General features: G+C 42.1%; 1 protein-coding gene across 1 annotated transcript in view; it reads right to left on the bottom strand.

Annotated features, from left to right (window-relative positions):
* The window catches only part of CIMAP1B (ciliary microtubule associated protein 1B), a 23,246-nt gene that overhangs the window by 324 nt on the left and 2,922 nt on the right, over positions 1 to 20,000 (bottom strand). Inside the window, exons 2-7 of the mRNA XM_066592217.1 lie at positions 12,300 to 12,458; positions 9,870 to 10,073; positions 5,683 to 5,784; positions 3,101 to 3,222; positions 2,870 to 3,010; positions 1 to 889 (exon numbers count right to left, since the gene is read on the bottom strand). The exon at positions 1 to 889 is cut by the window's left edge and continues 324 nt beyond it. Of these exons, the coding sequence (XP_066448314.1) occupies positions 797 to 889; positions 2,870 to 3,010; positions 3,101 to 3,222; positions 5,683 to 5,784; positions 9,870 to 10,073; positions 12,300 to 12,408 (771 nt within the window). The 5' untranslated portion in view covers positions 12,409 to 12,458 and the 3' untranslated portion in view covers positions 1 to 796. The remainder of the gene's footprint in view (positions 890 to 2,869; positions 3,011 to 3,100; positions 3,223 to 5,682; positions 5,785 to 9,869; positions 10,074 to 12,299; positions 12,459 to 20,000) is intronic.

The raw sequence follows: 20,000 nt of genomic DNA, 5'->3' as shown, positions 1-20,000 counted from the left end.
AAGACTATGAACCTCTCACATGGAAACCTTTACACGTTAGTGGTTACCTTGAGTTTAAAAAGTTGCACTAAGTTTCCAGCTGCAATCTTCATTCCTTCATTGATTTTTAGACCTGAGTTTGAAACCTGCTCCTAGTTTCCTACTTTTTCTTGTGTGGTCATGTTCCGCCATAATCCATACTGGATGTGATATCTGGGAGTCCTGGATCCTACTAGCTCTTATGTAGAAGTACAGCTTCATTTCTGTACTGCTTTTCCCTTCCATAGTCCATGATGGATCTCCTCTCCCCCGTGCTGATGGACACCAATGTGTGTAGGATATCGGACAGATTAATATCTAACCATCCACCCCTAGCATGCTCAACTCGGCTACTCTGGTGGTCCCCACTGGTCTTTGTTGATTTTCCTGTGATGCTCAGTGCACCAACATGATGGCTTCAGTCAATCTTGTTGCCCTCAGTGGTGATGGCTGCATGCAGCTGGCCACAGTGACTAGCTGCAGTGGTCGTATGGGTGTACCGCTGCAGGAAAATCAACAAAGACCGCTGGAGAGGTGAGAGGATTTATCTGGGGTGTCATTTTTTTTTTGTTTAATTGCATTTCCTTCAGTTGGCATAAATCCTTGAAAACCCTTTAGCAACCAAAGTATTCCAATGTTATATGTCTTTGCTATATAAACCTAAAAATATTTCTGCATTTTCTTAAAGCGGAGAAAAAAAAATCATGTCTGAAGTGAACCATGTGTTACATTGTTTTTATAGCCATTCACTCCCACTATTTTTAAAGGTTGGTTCTTGCTAGTCTGCTACATCCACAATCAAGGGAGCGACATATTCTGAGTGTCGGATTCCAAAAGAAAAGTTAGGTGCATGAGGCCGGGAGACCACAACCTAGAGCGGAACGACAAAAACAGGCGTATATCAAAATCCATACAACCACCTGTAATAAGGAAGTACATAGATAGACATAAAGAGGAAAACATCTCTGATTATGGGACTGAGACTAAATGTCCATGCAGCTCTTGTTTATAAGGCCTTGTTGATATGGAACTTTTTGCATGCTGATTCTACCTTTGCTCAAAAAATAAATCCATGTCTGAATCTGCATGGCTTCAATGGGAATGCATGTCACAGTTTTTGCAGATTTGAGATCCCCATTGTGGGTATTAAAATAGTAATTAACATGTTAAATTTTTGACATGGTTTCCGCATGCGAGCTGTGTTGTGTAGCCACATGCCGAATTGCCCTGCTTAATCGGGCTAAATCCACATGTGCACTGCTGCTTTTTAACTCCTTAAGGACCAAGTGTGGTAAATATACGGCGCTTGTTCCTGGGCTTTAATCCTGACCGATAACAGAAGTACGCCGTGGGATTAAAGCCTCTGCTCCTGCAATCAAACAGGAGCAAATCGGGGGCTTCAGCTGTCATACAAAGCTGAGGTACCAGAGGAGAAGGAAGAAGCGTTTAACCGTTTCTGCTTTCTTTTTTCCCAGGTACATAGCGCTAAATGAGTGTTATGTACTAAAGAGTTGAAGTACTACATTTACTATGCGACCTGGTAATCGTGTGACCGCCAGGTGCCCTTATCACAGCAAAGCTGCAGGGTCCTATAATGTGAATGGCTCCCAGAGGTCTTATATGACGTCATGGGGTATATAGATCGTAAAAAAAAAAGTTCAAAAAATTTTACAGACTAAGTCTGCCTGCACACTGGCGGGTCAGACCCTGCTTGCGGGATTTCCGCAGCGGAGTTCGACTTGGTGCCTGGCTGGTGACCTCTGCTTACAGCTCCGCCAGTCTACACTTCTGCTGCTAATGTGCCGGCCAGCACATGCGCAGTACAGAGGACGCCGCGCTGTCGCTATGGCAATGACGCGGCCTCCTCTGCTGCAAATGTGCTAGCTGGAGCGCCGGTAAATGCGCAGTTGAGAGGACGCAGCGCCGTCGCTATGGCGATGACGCGGCTCCTGCGGCCATTGTGCAATGATGATTGCAGAATGGCCGTGGGACAGACTGCTTCCGTTAACTTCAGTGGAACCTAGCCATGCGTAGCACGCACAAAATCGCAGCATGCTGCGATTTCTGCCCTGCAACACAGAAAATTGCAATCGATTACCACTCATGGGCAGAATATCGTGTTTTCTCATAGCATGCTATGGGCTGGACTTTCTGCATAATCTGGAGGTGAAATCCCGCTCCGGATTTCGCAATGCAAATTTGTACCTGTGCAGGAGGCCTAAGATAAAAATATACAGATGAAAAATAATGACCCGACGCCAACCAAAACCGTCGCCATATGCCCCCTGTAATCCAAATCTATACAAATTTATGTATCAAAACGTCTGAAACAAAATCAGGAGCTCCTTCCCATACCTTTAGTGTAAATATACTAGTTTTGAAAATCTCTAAAAAGTGTCTGGTCCTTTTATGACCAAAACACCCTGGTCCTCAAGGGGTTAATATGGATTTCTGCTGCAGATTATATGGCAAACCCACATTGGATTTTTCAGATGCTGGTGTGAACGAGGCCTTAGGCTTGGGCTACATGTTGAAGCCATCATTTTTAGCAGCTGCTACAAAAAGCTGGTCTATCCCTCAACAGCGGGCATTGATCATGTTGTAGCAGGGCATCTTGCCTGTTCTGGTTTGGTTTTGGGGATGGGGGTGGAGTGCTAATTTCTGTCTACTAAATGGTAAACTATGGCAACTGGCATCATTCTTGAAAAGCATCATTTAGAATTGGGCCTGATGTAATATTAGGGTGCAGTGCTGATATTGTGTCTTATTTCTATATAGACCTATAGTTACAATGGGAAATGTCACATCTAATGCTCTGGGTATCTACAGTAGTAGAATGAGGACTGGTTACCCTTTCAGGACTGTAGGCCCCTGGTCCTGGCTTCTGGGTAGTATCTCCAGGCAAGGAGTTTCTCGCGGTCATGCTGTACTGTGGAGGTTTGTATTTATATGTTATTGGATCCACAACACGATATGTTCCAGGACCCGGTGTCTAAAAGCAAGCAAGTTCCACAAAACAAGGTTAACGGGTCAAAGGGAACCTGAATGCAATGTGGCATTGTTTAATATAACAGAAACTCACTCTTTGCAGATCTTCATGGAAGCTTCCAATTTTGCTCCTTCCAGTCATCGAGTAGTTCGGTGCTGATGATCTATTAACAACTTTTGGCCCCAGCACGGATGGAAGCATGTATGTGGCAGGACCTAGGGAGATACAATATATCACCTGTGCAGATCTAGAATTACTTCTATATGTATATAACATGGAGGGGATTAAAAGCCTATAGGCAGAAAGTGGCAATGTTTTATAATTAAGGGAACCCTGTTACCAGGAGATGGATGTCCACTTTATTAAAAAATGAATTGTGCCCCCAAAAATGACCATCTTACTAAATGGGACTCTTTAAAAAAAAAATACTATTTCCTGCTGCGTGAATCCACAAACTCCTCAGAGTCAGGCAGGCACTTCTGATTGTGTTTTCCCAGCATCCCTTGCAACTGCCTCCACTCTTAACTACTCTATTAAAAAGTTAGCGATTGATAACTGTTATCAATACAAAAAATAACGTTTTTTAGCCGAAATGCAAGATCCTGCATTTGAAGAGTGGAGGCAACTGCAAGGTGTAGCAGGAGAACACAATCCAGAAGCGCCTGCCTAACTTTCGCAGAGGAGTCAGCAGATTTGCAAAACAGGGTGGAGCTTTTTTAAGGAAAAAATGTAATGGGTCCTAGTTTGGTCATTTTCAAGGGAACTATTTATTTCTTAAATAAAATGGACATTGGGTTCCAGGTTGTAGGTTCTCTTTAATGCAAATAAGGTAACAAAAAGTAACCTTGATGCCATAACAGAGGTGCTATATAGTCTATGAGGATTTGGATGATTAACAGTAGTGGATAGTTGAATTTGTCACACAAAACCCTGTAGATTTTTAACCATTCAAAATTTGCAATGATGCTCTGATTTCATGAGTTTTCAACAATTGGACAATGAAAGAAGCATACATTCCATAATCTGTCGCTGCACTTTGAGACCTGTTTTGCTAGTTATCAAACTGGCTATCATATTAACAAAAGTACAAATCACTTTATGTACATAAACTAATATTTTTGTGTTGAAAACTCCCTCTAAAGTTCTGGCCACTAGGGGTCTCCCTTCCTCTGTACTTCCTGTTCACTGCTTGTTGTCCTGTCCAGTCCGCCTCTATTAACAGAAATAGCAAGACGGCTCAGGAAGTGGAGAACAGGGTGACTCATGCTGCCCAACAGCAAACCTATTAAGGAGGGAGCAGCAAGATGTACTACTGGAACTAATGGTGAGTTATTAAGTGTTACAGCTACTGAACTCACATCTCCACTGCTCAGTCCTGCTGTATTATGTTCCTACATAGGGATGTTATGCCTGTATGAGCGAGAAAATAATATATCCAGATTTTCTCTGTGCACAATATATAGAAGACAACATGGCAGCTAGGCTATTTCCGTCACTACTAATAGAACTGAAAATTAGATACACAGTGTGCAGTGGGAAAAACAGGCGATATAGCTATCAGTGTTATTCCTTATGTACACATGGCAGCTTATGCTGAAAAGTCATTTGAAAGTGCTCCTGTTTTTTCATTTTTTTTCCTTTGAGAAATCTATCAGAGTATGATGGATTTACTCTGACCTCTACTGTGAAGAGCCCAGTTCTGTAGCTTTTGACCTCCAGGCTGCATATTTAGCACTTTTCTTCCAGGCTCCAAGTCAAATTGGCAATTGTGATCGATTATAGTGGCCAACCTAGACTAAAATGTGTAAGGCTATATAAGTGAAATGATGCTTCAGCTGAAGGTCATTTGTTCAACCATCATCCTACTTCTATCTAAAGTGTATGGTCACCTTTAGAAAGCCAAAGAGTTCCTGTTTAAAGCGTTAAAGCTACAGCGAAATGTGATATTTATGTCTTTGCTTTTTGTAACTCCCCCCAAAACGGCACTTTGAGTACACAATTGCATCCTTTAGTCCAGTGATGTTAGTGTCAGTAGATTGAAGATGTATGCAAACAATTACCTCCTACTGCTGTAACTTGGTTTGTTCATTGACAATAGAGCTCAGCCTCTTCTTATTTGTTAGGCGTCAGGGCTGCAGGAAGTGTGACCTTACCTGTTTTGTCCTTGTTGTAGGTTCTGTTATTTTTCAAATGTTATTTAGTGGCTACAATTATGTACGAGGTGTTATTTTGGGTATCTGGGGTAAGCAGATTTCTTTTTTACATGTAAAAAGTTAATTATTTCCATTTGTACATCCAGGAATAGTCTATATTGAATATGGCTACTGATAATGCTGTCTTAGTGGAAACAGCGGCATCTCCTAGAGGTAAAGCTGCTAATGTCAAGTACCAACAGTGCTTCTGATAGGTGATTTGTGCACTAGTCTGGTGCATTAGATCTATGTAGAAGACTTTGACTATACTTTTGCTACCCTTCTTGTGGCATTTCAAATGAGATTGTTTTCTCTCCTCAGATTATCTCTGAAGGATCATGCCTTGAAAGATTGCAGAACTGTTCATGTTTAACACACATGATCCTCCGTTATGCACAGTTGGATTTACAAACTATACGAGAGCTTCCTGCTGCTTGCAGTGAGACTTAACACAACAAATATATTGCTAATCTGCATATTTACCTGGAGTCTGATCATTGCTGAATGTCTTGGTTCTTGCCCCTAATGAGTAAACTGGAGCTGATCGGTAGGCAGACTTGCCAGCACGCTCAGGAGAGTATTTTCCTACAAGACGTACACAGAAGGGTTAATTATGATTAACTTGGACACGACTATAATGCACTACCGTACATTCTATAAATTTTGTTCTTTTCACCTTTTTTGCATACAAATAAAATAATGTATTCTCCTCTTCCTTAGACGATTTGTGTAATCAGGATTCAATTTTCCAGTGACTTAAACATAATATGGAGGTTACTGTAGTGTTTGTTATATGTAGCAATGAGTTGTGACCAGGCTATTCGCGGACAGAGGATCCAGCCAAGTGGCCTATTATAGAGGCAGCGACACAGAGGTGAGCAGTAACTGCTATGTGGTCAACCCCCACACACACACACACCCCTGTGCCTATTATTTGTTCCCATCACCACCTTCCTAACACTCTTGTGTTAGTCCTTCTGTCACAGGCCACACAGAACCAAGGAAGAAGTGTTTTAAGAATTTCTCACACGTTTGTGTCTTATATGTCTTAAAAGGCAGCCAAGGGATTTTATAGCAAGGACACTTTGTATTTCCGTACTTCAGAGCCTTGCTTCTGCATTATGGGGGTGGGTCCTTTCTCTATTTAGGCATTCCAAAAAATTTGAGGTGACTGTGGCTAATTAAAGCGGTTTTGTCATTAAAAAGGAAAAAAAAAAACACTTGCCTATTCCTCCCCAGGCAGTCTACTTACCGCATCTTCTCCTTGACGATCTTCTCCAGTCCCCTGGGTCACCTAACCTCCAGCTGGCCGGATCCTCTTCTTCTTTTTATGATGCGTCCATTCTCTGCATTCTTCTTCCTGCCGGTCAGTGTAGGTTACTTCGCTAGTGACGTAACGTTCACTGTGTAGGAAGGAATGCCGATCTATTGCTGAGACTGTGCATGCGCGCTGTCTCGCCGTAAGAGTTCATATACTATTGCAGAGGGACAGCGCACATGCACAGTCTCGGCAATACCTCTGATGTAACGTACATTGCCCTACAGGAAGGAGAATGCTGGCAATGGATGCTTCGTCACCAGAAGAAGAAAAATCGTCTGGCTGGCTGGAGGTGAGGTGACCCGGGGGGAATGCAGGAAACAGGAGAAGATCAGCGGGGAGAAGATGAGGTAAGTAGACTGACGGGGGAGGAATAGGCAACTATAGAATTTTTGTTTTCTAAGGACAGAACCCCTTTAAGTGAAAAGCTGAGATGTGCTTTAAAAGGGAAGACCACCTACAAGCTGCTGGCTCTGTTTGCTCCTGGGAAATTTTCTGTAAGTAAACCTGCTATTGCTCATTTTGTGTTTGGATGCTGCTCACTAGGCTCAGCCCAGGTTGTAGGTACAATTGTGGCCAAAAGTTTGTGTTTTGTTTTTTTTTGTTTAATGATTTTCTATTGAAAGAACAAAAGCTGTTTTACAAACATATCATTATATACTCATTTGGTTCTCGTGACATAAAGGTTGTATTCCTGCGCATCCCCAAAACACGTGAAGAAGAGTACCTCTCATACCACAACTTCTCCAACAGCGGTCAGAGATGTCAGGAAAAACATCCATTAACCAAGCCGGAGAAAGGTACCAGTGAGTTACTACCTTACAATGAACTTCACCAAGGTTCGTGCACAATGAGGCCGTGTGAGCCGTTTCCCCAGCTCACTTTCCCAGTTCAAAATATGAACTTTTTTGTGCGGATTATCTGCTCCATCCGTTTCCCCACTAAAAAGTTTGTATATGAATTTTAGACTAAGGTCAAAGGGGGGGGGGGGTTGAACAGGAATTTCTACAAATACACTGGTAGGGATAGCTCTTCAGGCAGAGAGGATGACCATATATTTCTAATCTGGGAATATTTAAAAAATTAATTGTCTGGCAGACCATATTCTGACTGTAAGGATATCCTCTTTGAGTCACATGTCAGGTCTGTTAAAAGCTGCACCCCTCTATTCTTCCAGCTCCGCATAGACAGATTAGTCGAGAATTCTAATATCTCTATAGGTAGGAGCACCATCTTCCTAGGGGTATGCTTCCTCGAGATTTGTAGTATTTGAAACCATGTGTAGATGGAGGCCTTGATAGTGGGGCATTCTGGGACTGCCAGATTAGCTTCAACAGACACCGCCAATAAAAGGTTGCATAGTGATTACCCACCCACAAAATGTTTTATACTGGGCCATTCGATTACCTCCTTTCTCATACACTATAGGCTTAGTTGCTTTAATAGGTTTGCTTCTATTTTGAGACTCCCATTCTCCCTGTTCTTCTGGGACTATACATAATGGACGAAGCAATTCTCAGTCTCATTTGATCTTGTAGATTTTTAATCAATCTTGTAAGGTACTGGATGGGAATTGTACACAGTTTACATAGGACCTGTGGAAGGAGCAACATTTTGTATGGGACTATTCTGCTTAACCAGGAGAATTACACCTTGACATAATTTTGCATGCTTGTGTGTATCTCATTAATTAGGGAGGAGATATTAAAACTTGCTGTGTTTGTTACAGGGAAGGACAGCGTTATACCTAGGTATTGAACTCTGGATGTCTCCCACACGAATGGGAATTCCCATCTGATCTGGTTCTGTATTTTGGAAGAAATATTGATAGCTAGTATTTAGGACTTGGCTGGGTTTACTTTGTACCACGAGATTTCTCCAAATTAGGTAATAAGGCAGGATGCCGCGCTCAGGGACTCCAAGGGGAAAGACTACATCGTCTGTGAAGAGCCTGATCTAGTGTTATTCCTCCAAGTCCTAAAGACAGGACATTGGGTCCCACCTGTATAGTCAGAGATACTGGAGCATGATCTGACCAAGAGGCCACGCCAGTTGTCGCTCCTTGTGTTCTAGTAACGGTTTGAAAATCCACCAGATTTTTTATATACGTGAAGGAGTCAAACATCTCCTCTTTGAACAGCCATGGGGTTGGGGAGGGAACATTCCTTTTACTGATGATGTTAAAGTCAAACTCCCTGTCTGCTGTCACATTAAAATCCCCACATATAATTGATTACCTTTTTTTACTTTTTTCATGACCTTGCCCAAGAATTGGAGTTGTGATGAGTTAGGTGCATAAATATTGACCAAGATCACGAGAAAACCGTTAACTTTACAGATCAGAATTAAATATCTAACCCCTTCATCTGTCTCCAATTTCAGTAGCTGAAAGTCCACAGTGTCCCTTATTGCCACCAAGATGCCTGCTTTCTTCTTTCCAAAATAAAATAACGGCAGCATCAGTAGGTGCAAAAAGTTATCAAGAATCTTTATTCTCCCATTGCAAAAAATGGCAGCTACGTTTCGACTTGGTCTTTCTTAAAGGGGTTGTCTCGCGGCAAGCATCAAAATTTTACCTTACCCCATTCCCCCTGTCACCCCCCCTGTCATAAAATAGCAAATTAAAGCGGTTTTTAAACCGCTTGCTACTTACCGATCCGACGAAATAAGGACTTTAAAAAATCTCCCTAAGATGACCGCCAGTCCTTTCCCAGGGATGCACTGTGGTTTTCTCCCATGGTGCACCGCGGGTCTTCTCCCATGGTGCACCATGGGCTCTGTGCGTTCCATTGCCGATTCCAGCCTCCTGATTGGCTGGAATCGGCACACGTGACGGGGCGGAGCTACGATGACGACGTGGTGACCAGCTCTCCTGCACGAGCGGCCCCATTCACCAGCCAGAAGCACGGACTGCGCAAGCGCGTCTAAAAACGCCAGAAGACATCAGAATTAGACGGATCCATGGCGACGGGGACGCTAGCAACGGAGCAGGTAAGTGAATAACTTCTGTATGGCTCATATTTAATGCACGATGTATATTACAAAGTGCATTAATATGGCCATACAGAAGTGCATAACCCCACTTGATTTCGCGAGACAACCCCTTTAAGCTTGTGAAAGACCAACAGGTTAAAATGTAGCTGCCATCCATGCTGAGACATATGGACAATGCTTAGTTATAGAAGCAGACTGAACTTGAAAGTTATAATAGCAGAGAAAATGCATCTTGACTTGTATGCATACACCTTGCTTTGGGGTTAAATGCATTATTTAGAATTTGCTAAACACCGATTTATCATGCCATCACTGAACCCCCATGAATTTAAGTCGATACAGGTCTTAAAATGTGCACCTGGTCCTGGAGTACTGAAAGTATTTAGATCCTTTGGTCTGCCATAAACAGAGTAAGCAGGTGTGCCATCTTTTCCCCTCATGGTGATGTTAGCTGGCACTAGGTATCCAGGTCCTGGAGAGCAATCATCAACAAACTTGAATCGACGACTACCGAAGCTGAAGGCAGGCGCTCGATATGTACACGGATCATGGTGCACGTAACCTGGAGAGTAAAAATAAGGCACATCATGTTCTAAAGAAAAAGATCAAGGTGAGAGAAAAACCTGTTAGACAGAGAAGAAACCAAAACTGACTAAATGGAGTAGTAGCCTCTTCGGGATTGGAAATTGACAGGATATTGTTCTCTTTTTCTATATGTTTACTTTGTGCTGAAAATCCTCAAAACAAGCATTAAAACAGGCAAGCATAATAAATGGAGATCTGTTACTTACTGCTGCCACTGACTATTCTAGAGCCCCAGCATTAGGTATGGTACCTACATTATTTTAAATACATTTTGCAATTTGTTTTACAAAACGTAATACAATGTATAAACTATAGTATATGATAAACTCTCTAAGGGGCAGCTCACACTTTTTTGTTTGTCTAGCTGTTCCATTGTGAAAGCTGCTAAATGTAAAGAATACAGAAATGAAAAATGGAAGCATATAATAGCTTCCTGTTTGCTTGTAATGGGAAACTGAAGCAATCTTGAAAAAAAACAAAAAACATTAAAAAGTGCAGCAGTCTGCGCTTTTGCTTCAGTTTTAAAAATCAGAATGGTGACAGAAAATTGACAAATGGATTGAAACTGAAGGTCTTCAGTTTCAATGCATGTCTGTAGGCACAAAAAACAGAAGCTTTTCCTCTTCGTTTAAATGCTGAAATGACGGAACAGCTACTATAGATGAAAACAAAAAAAACATTAGTAAGGCCGTCTACATACGGGCGGAAATTCCGCGGCGGGATTTCCTGCGGAATTTCCGCCCCTGGAAGCTGCCATAGGATTGTGTTAACAAACGCAATCCTAGGCAGACAGCCGCGTGAAATCTCGCGTGGTAAACAAATCGCGGCATGCTCTATTTCTGTGCGAGTCTCGCAGAGCACCGCACAGAAACGTCACTCCCCGGCCGCCGGCTCCGCTCTGCGCATGAAAGAGCCGGGGCTGTGGGAGCAGGTGAGTGTCACGCTGCTCTCTGCAGATGAATGAAAGAAGCGTCAGGCAGCAGGTTATCGGTGCAATTTGTTTTTATGTATCCATCAGAATACAGGCTAACAGCCTCCACATCACACAAATCACGACGTTTCGACCTTCTGTGCTGGTCTTTGTCAAGCTTGAGGGCCCCATTTTTATTTTTGCTTTGTAAATTAGTGGGTGCTATTTCCACATGATTTTAAAACTGAGAAAACGTCTGCATACATGGTTCATTTAATGTGAATGAAAAAATAGCGCAATGATTTAGAAATCTCATAAGCATATGTTCTTCACCATACAACATATCAGAAGGTAAAAGGGAAACCTTTTTCATTTCATTAAAAAATAAATAAAAAAAATAATTTCAAAATTGTTGGAACAACACATCTCAGAAAAGTTGGGGCAGGGCCATATCTACCATTGTGTAGCATCCCCTCTTCTTTTTACAACAGTTTGTAAGTGTCTGGGAAGTGAGGAGATAAATGTTGTCCCATTCTTGTCTGATGTACACTTATAGTCATGGGTCTGTATGCTGGATATTTTGTTTCATAGTGCGCCAAATGTTTTCTATTGCTGTAAATGGGCCAGTTCTGCACCCGTAATCTTCTTGAAAGCCATACTATTGTGATAGATGTAGTATGTAGTTTAGCATAGTCTTGCTGAAATTTGCAAGGCCTTTCCTTAAAAAGACATTGTCTAGATGGGAACATATGTTCTATAAGCTCTATACACTGCTTAGCATTAACAGTGCTTTACGTTTTTCTGAAGTTGTTCTAAACTTGACAACATATCCGTATCCTTTACCACAACCTGTGAAAAACCAGTAACAGATCGTATGAGCATGGTTTTAAAAACCCTGAACTGCCAGGGAAGAAATGAGGAATCGTTGGTGGTTACCTAGGCAAATTGTACAGACTCTGAAGGAGAAGGCTTAGAATGCATTTTGGTTTTACAAAGGGAATATAAGGTAAGAAAAATGTTTGAACAGAGTCCCAATTTGGAAAGCGTTGTGGAATATGTCGGTGCTATATAATTAAAGATTATTATTGTCATTTATAACTTTTTTCCCTATACAACACAAGAGGAAATCATACATGGAAAGCATTTGTAGACTTACTTTTTAGTTTTTTGCTTTACAAACAAAAATAAGTTGCATGTAAATGGACAAGATCATATGTTTTATTATTATGCATCTTATAAATCAAAAATGTCTTTCTAACTATAGGTTAACCCATAAATACTGCAGGATTTTACCTGTTTCTCCTGGCAATGCATACTTAGGCCCTGGACTGCTGTATAAAGCTGCAATTGGCCCTCGTGGCCTGTGGGGTTTCCAAGGTCCAATTTGCACTTCTGTAGCCATGGCGAACTAATGCTGGATAGCTGGCAACCATACAACAGAATGGAGGATGACTGTGAAATAAAATAGATGTATTTTACACAGATTCTCACACGTTTAGTAGGCATCAGTTGCTCATCTCCCTAATGTACAGCATTGTTAAAATGTCAAAAATATTACACGGAGTCATGAAAATGACATTTTCTTATCCAGAAATTGAGTTAATTAATTTCTCAATAATGGCAAACACAAGGTTCTGTTTACCAATGAAAGGTATAACTTCACTAAATTACAGTATGGTTGGCCACATAGGTGCAATACTATATGTTTTTTAGAACTAGTTACAGCATCATCAAGCAACCAGATGAATATACTGTGTGATGGGCTTCATGAAAACTCTTTTTTGTTTCTTCCATTCACAAAATACAGGCCGCCATTGACAATGGCTGTATTCTGCTCCAACACACCTAAAGAATTTCATTCTCCTTTATTAAAAGGGAGTCTGTCAGCTAGAATATGGTGTCTAAACTGCAGGCATCATGTTATAGAGCAGGAGGAGCTGAGCAGACTGATATATAGTTTTATGGGGAAAGATTCAGTATTTATATATCTGCTCATTCTGAGCTGAACAGTCCAATGGGCGGAGCTATCAGTGTTTGACAGCCTTCCTCTATGAACAGTCATGCACAGATAACTGCCAATCACTGATAGGACCGCCTATTGATGTGCAGAGATATAAATGAATAAAATACAAGTTAAACTGAATCTTTCCCCATAAACTATATATCAATCTGCTCAGCTCATAATGCTCTATAACATGATGCCTGCAGTTTAGACAGAATGTTCGACCTGACAGATTTTGTCTAAGAGAGTTCATTCTATTTACAGAAGGAGCAACTCTGATAATATTACATTAGAAAATTGCTTAGAAAGTAATTCTCTAATATATAAAGTGGCTCCAAATCTTTATTGTTAGTCTTTCAATATACTGTATCCATTTTTCATAGACTTTCTCTTCCTGTGGCTCTATATAGTTATAAGAGAGTAAGGGCTCATTCATACGACTGATCTCACCACGTATTACGGCTGCGTGACACACAGTGAATGGAGTCAATAAAAGTATATGGACTTTCACATTACTGTGTAAAGACTGTATGTAGATAAGTGCGTGAAAAAGATCGCAGCATGCTCTATTATGCGGCGAAAGCGCTATACCTTTGTATAGGTAGCAGATGAAATGCTGTCCATATGCAATACATTGCATATGGGTGACGATACATAGGCAACTCCGCTATAAAATATAGTGGGAAATTTAAAAAAAAAAGACAAGCGACACACAGTGCATGACCGTGTGTGTGAGATATGCTGTTCTGTGTAGTACACTCACTGCCATACATTGCAATAGGTGGCTCACACAGACCGTCATAACGCTGCATGACTCGCAGAGCGTTTTATCCATAAGGTAGTGTGAATCAGCCCTAAGTGAGCCTTTTGGAATTACCTGGATTTTTGCAATGATTACTAATAAAATGTGTTCTGACTCTTAACAAAATCACATTTATAAACAAACACAATTTAAATAATAGCGCATAGTTGTACTGTTTGTCTTTTATTGAGTATACTGAGTAAACATCCATGGTGCAAGGAGAAAAAGGGAAATCTTGACCATCATAACCTGTAGATTCCCTGTAGCAGCAATCACATCCACCACACATTTCCTGTAGCTGCAAATAAGATTTGGAGAATGTTGGTGAGGAATTTTGGACCATCCTTCCTGTAAATGTGTTTTCAGTTCATCAATATTTCTGGGATGCCTTGCATGTACCATAGAGTTAAGGTCTGGTCTCTGACTTGGCCATTCCAAAACACAAATCACCTTTTTTCAACCTTTCTTTTAATTGATTCACTTGTTGGTCACCCAACATCTCTTCAGCTGGAGACAACTGCCCTTATATTCTCCTGTAAAACGATTTAATAACTTAGACTTCTAGGGTTTTCTATGATCCTAGCAGCTGTGACCAGCTGACACCCTCCACATATGTAGCAGGCTCCACTCCTGGGCCTACTTTATACTATCCTTGTACATCGGATAGCACCAAGGGGTTAATTCAAACACCTTATATCAATTAGCTCTTGGAGAAGTCATTAACCCACAGGTTCACCTACCTTTTCTCCCTGCTCTAATGATTTTTACTCTATGTACTAAATAAGACCTAAACTTTACTATTGTGTGTTATTAGTTTAGTTAGATTGTATTTGTATATAATTGGGATTTGGATAATAAATTTCACTTATTTTCTCTTACAACAACTTACCATTTCAATAAGGTCAGGGGCACATTAAAGGGGTTGTCCCGCGGCAGCAAGTGGGGTTATACACTTCTGTATGGCCATATTAATGCACTTTGTAATGTACATTGTGCATTAATTATGAGCCATACAGAAGTTATCAAAAGTTTTATACTTACCTGCTCCGTTGCTGGCGTCCTCGTTCCCATGGAGCCGACTAATTTTCGGCCTCCGATGGCCAAATTAGCCGCGCTTGCGCAGTCCGGGTCTTCTGCTGTATTCAATGGAGCCGCTCGTGCAGAATGCCGGCTCGGTGTAGCTCCGCCCCGTCACGTGCCGATTCCAGCCAATCAGGAGGCTGGAATCGGCAATGGACCGCACAGAAGAGCTGCGGTCCACGGAGGGAGCAGACCCCGGCGGCCATCTTCAGCAGGTGAGTATGAAGACGCCGGACCGCCGGGATTCAGGTAAGCACTCTCCGGTTTGTTTTTTTCTAACCCCTGCATCGGGGTTGTCTTGCGCCGAACGGGGGGGGAGGGTTAAAAAAATATAAAAAAACCGTTTCGGCGCGGGACAACCCCTTTAAGGCCTCATGCCCACGGCCGGGTCGGATTCCAACTGCGAGATTCTTGCAGCGGAATGCAACCCATGCTCCTGTAGTGACCTCCCGCTTACCCGTCTGGCGTCTTCTCTACCTGCTCTGCGTTGTCCCGGCTGGCTTACAGCCGCACATGAGCAGAGTCGGCGCGTCAGCAATGACGTTTCTGTGCGAGCCTCGAAATTGGACATGCCTCGATTTTGTTACTGCGCAGATTTTCCACTATCAAAATAGCAGCTGTCTGCATAGGATTGCGTGCAGAATTTCCATCCGTGGGCATTGAGCCTTATTGTGTGCCCGAGAGGCTCAGGTGCAACTCGCATTGGACATCACATGGACACCAGTCTGTGTGTTGTCTGATACATGGATTGCCCGCACATCGACATACATCTGCATGTCCTAATTCTCAGCCATGATGTTTTTTGATGCAGTCCATGTGTCATCCATTTTTATTTTTTTTCATGCCTGATACATGGATAAAAAAACCCAAAACACTATTGTGTCAGAGGCCTTCGCGTCGGTCAGTATTGGAAGCACCAGGGCCTTTATTCAAGCATGTTCACTGAAACAATGTGCTCTGGGTTACCAGGACGTCTGTGAGGCTGTTACTAAAACAAACTGTACTCACTCCATTCACTCACTCACGCCAAGAGAAGCATAGCAACATGACCAGACACAATGAGCAGAATAGCCGCATTCATACTGTCCGAGGAGCACAATCCCAGGACTGAGTGCTGTAGATACTGTAAATAAGAGGCAGAATGAGCCAGGTCCATATTCTATATCTTCCTATGTTCTAGAATATGTATCCGGTAAATCAGTGTTCCCCAACTCCAGTCCTCAGGGACCACCAACAGGTCAGGTCTTCAGGATTTCCTCAGTGTTGCACAGGTGATGTAATTATTGTCAGTGCCTCAGACATTGCCGCAGGTGTTCTTACTATAGGATATCCTGAAAACATGACCTGTTGGCGGTCCCCGAGGACTGGAGTTGGGGACCCCTGCGGTAAATGACTTCCCATTATCCATTGTATTACATGTCTATGCCCAAGTTATTTTATATACTTCTGAATATGTCTTATGCACAGAAATAAAAAACAAACAGACATTGTAGCTGATGAGTTTTAGTTATCAAACAGGCATTGAAAAAATTGCTTTCCAACTTGTTAAGGGTAACTTTACACGGGCGAGCGCGATATGGGGTCGTGATTCTCACTATTCAGAGCCCTGTGGAAGTGAGGCAAAACAGGCTCACATCACTTTAGGGATGCAGGGATCCTCCGGCGCGGTTATGACAGCCATGGCAGAGGATTGTGGAGTATCTCCTACTGCTTTCAATAGGGGGTTTCGATTCTGACGCCGTGTCCATTGAAAAAATAGCCGCTGCGATGCAAGAGCAAGCAGAAAGATAGAACATGCTGCGATTTATTTCTCACGTAGCATCACGGTGCCATGCAGTAAAATATTGCTCATGTGTATGACCCCATTCAAAAGAATGGGGTTCATATTTGTGCGTCTCGTAATGCACAAATCTCGTGATTTTATCGCCTGTGTGAAGCCGGCCCAAGGCTGATTTCACAAACTTTTTTTTATTTATAATTTAAAAAGCTGCACTTTTTGAGCCAAAGCCAGAAATAGATCCAAAATGAAGCAGAAGTAGAAGTCCCTTCCTTTTAAATTTCCTGTAACTTTGAACCTACTTTGGCATTGACTCAAAAAAACCACACATAAAACCTCCCTCATACTTTCAGATTATTTAAGGAGCTTGTCCACCTTTTGCAAGCATTCTCTTTATTTCTCCAGTGCATCTAAAATAAGAATAAAGCAGTTTAATTACAAAACTTCTTACTATTTTGTGTTTACAGCGCCGATGCAAACCTATGTGTCTTCATGGTAACAGACAACAAACCAAGCCAGTGCGATGTGATCCTGAAGTCATGCACTCTTCCATCTGTCACCTACTTCTTAAGGCCCATTTAGACACAACTATCACTCAAAAGATGTCGCTGAAGCGACTTTTGAGCGATAATCGCTGTGTTATTTACAGCGCAAGCTGATCGCTCAAGATGAGCGATCACCTTGCGCTGCCAGCGGAGGATGCAGAAGACAAGTGGGGTGTCCCCGCTTGTCTTCTGCATACAGCTGTTCCCCCGCTTGGAGCGCTCGGCTGTTATACAGCCGAGCACTCGGAGTGGAGGATGCAGAAGACAAGCAGGGTGTTTCCGCTTGTCTTCTGCATCCAAATGTTTTCTGCACGGAGCGCCCGGCTGTTATACAGTCGGGCGCTCCGTGTCGGGATTGAAAAACCGAGCTGGACCTCTGTTCTTCATACCCAGCCTGCTATCAGGGAGCGGCATACAGCTGAAACAATAGTATCAGCTGTATCCTGCTGTGATTCCATGATAAGGCTCATTGTCGTCTTTCAGCATGCTGAAAGACAACGATGAGCGACGGGAGAACGAAAACTGTACAATGTAATTGCAGTTACACACAACAATTATCACTCAAAAGACGGCTTTTGAGCGATAATCGTTGTGTCTAAATGGGCCTTTACTGATCTGCCACGTGCAAGCCTAGCAGGAATGGTGGCATGTAGGTGTTTTTACAATTAATTCTTTATATACATTCAGAAAAATGGCAGCCAGGAAAGTAGCCAGTTTTATTAGCAGAGTCAATGAAACAATGTGGTTCAGTGCTAATGGAATGGACCTACAAGGTTGAAGCATGGCATATACACCCATCATGTATCAAGCACAGATCAGTCCCTTACTACCAGGTGATGGTGACGCTTGACCTGTCACCAAGTGCCTTAGCTTGTGTCTGACGGTATCACTTGGATACCATTATTTTTCATGTACCAGCCACCCATCACACACAGGAAGGGGCAGGCAGAAAAATTAGGACACACTGTTGCATAACAAAATTCATGTCTTTATTAGTAGCCAACAGAGTATCTGCCATATGTATTTACAGTCTACAGCTGCCCTATTAACACTGTATAGTTAGTACTCAATTCCAGGGCCTTTAACCCCTTAGTAACTGCCAATACACCTTCTTACAGACTTCAGTAATGGGCTTTAAACTTGGCCATACATCCTTTTAAGGCAATGGTTCAGCGGACAGCCAGGCTCTTGCTCTAACTATCAGGAATGGGGAAAAAAATAACAGATTCTGGCAGTTTAAGCCCTTACATGCCACAATCAATAGCAACTGCAGTATGTTAGCAGATGGCTCAGGGCTCTTCCTGTCGCGCATTGGCATCCCGCAATGCAATTGCAAAGTACTACTGGGTTCCCATGGCAGCCAGAGCTTTAACAAAGGTCTCCATGTCTACCATGTAACTCGGCCTATTAGACCCAGCCTCCGGCAGTGTCTATCTAGTAGGCTGATGTCATAGACATAGTAGTATGCACTACAGAAGTAATGCAGTCTACTTTCCAAGCGATCAAACAATTGCATCTTCAAGTTCCCTTGAAAGACTAAAAAAATAGCGTTAAAAAAGTTCAATAAAGTTTTTAATTAAAAAAAATGCAGTTTTCCCCACAAAACTCATTTTTAAATGGATGAACTATAAAAAAAAACAGAATTGCTATTTTCCTTTCACTTGCTTCTCAAATAAACCAATCCAAAAGTCACATTTACCACAAAAAGGTACTGTTAAAATAAAAACTACAACTCTTTCTGCAAAAAACAAAACCTCACATAGCTCCGCTACCAGAAAAATAAAAATGTTATGGGTCTGAGAATGTGGGGGTGCAGATTCAAGTGCTTTTCTTTAAAAAAAATGTTTTTATTGTGCAAAAGTAGTTAAAAAAAAAAAATAAAGACCTCTATAAAAACTTGGTGTCACAGTAATTGAGCGGATTCAGATAAGAATCATGTTATTGTTACTGAATGGTAAATGCTGTCAAAACAAAACCCAAAAAGCAATGGAACAATTTCTTGTTTATTTCCATCTCACCTCCCCCCCCACCTCAAAAATAAAAATTATAAAAGTTATTCAACACATCTTATGTGCCCAAGAGTAGTGCTATTAAAGAGCACAACTCATCCCACAAAAGTAACCTTTCCTACATCTATGTCAACAGGTTATGGCTCTTGCAATGCGACAATGAAAATAGCTTGGTCCTTTAAAGGGGTTTCGTCATAAAAAAAAAAATTCTAGACTCCGCTATTTCTTCCCTGTCAGTCTCCTTACCACATCTTCTCCTAACTGAGCTTCTGCAGTGCCCGGGGTCAGCTCACCGCATGCTGGCTGGCTTGTTATGATGGCTACATGCCTTCCGGCCACGTCAGTGGGGGTCATGTCTCTGTGCTGTAGCGTTCACTGCCTAGAAATGAATTCTAATCTATATCTAAGTGCATGAGCAGTCTCTGCAGTAGATCGGCACTCCCCCTGCTGGCCTGTGAACTGTGACATAACGTACATTGGCTGGCAGGAAGACTGCCAGCCAATGTATGTAACCTCACAGGAAAGAGAGAAATCAGCCAGCCTGAAGTGAAGTGCAGTTATGTGATCTCTCATGCTGAGAAACCTCAGCAGCTGCCCGCTGTGAATAGTGGATCACAAAAGTAAGCGACTGCCCGTTTCTCTTTCTTTGATAATATCAGTCAAGATGAAAATTGCAATGCTAGAATTACCATTAGCAAGTAATATGTTTCCATTACTCTTAGGCTAAGTTGACACGGGCGAGCGTGATATGGGGCCATGAATCCCACCCAAATCACGCT

Source organism: Eleutherodactylus coqui, chromosome 2 (genome assembly GCF_035609145.1).
Source record: "Eleutherodactylus coqui strain aEleCoq1 chromosome 2, aEleCoq1.hap1, whole genome shotgun sequence".
Classification (NCBI taxonomy): Eukaryota; Metazoa; Chordata; class Amphibia; order Anura; family Eleutherodactylidae; genus Eleutherodactylus; species Eleutherodactylus coqui.
This window is presented reverse-complemented; position numbering and strand designations above follow the sequence as displayed.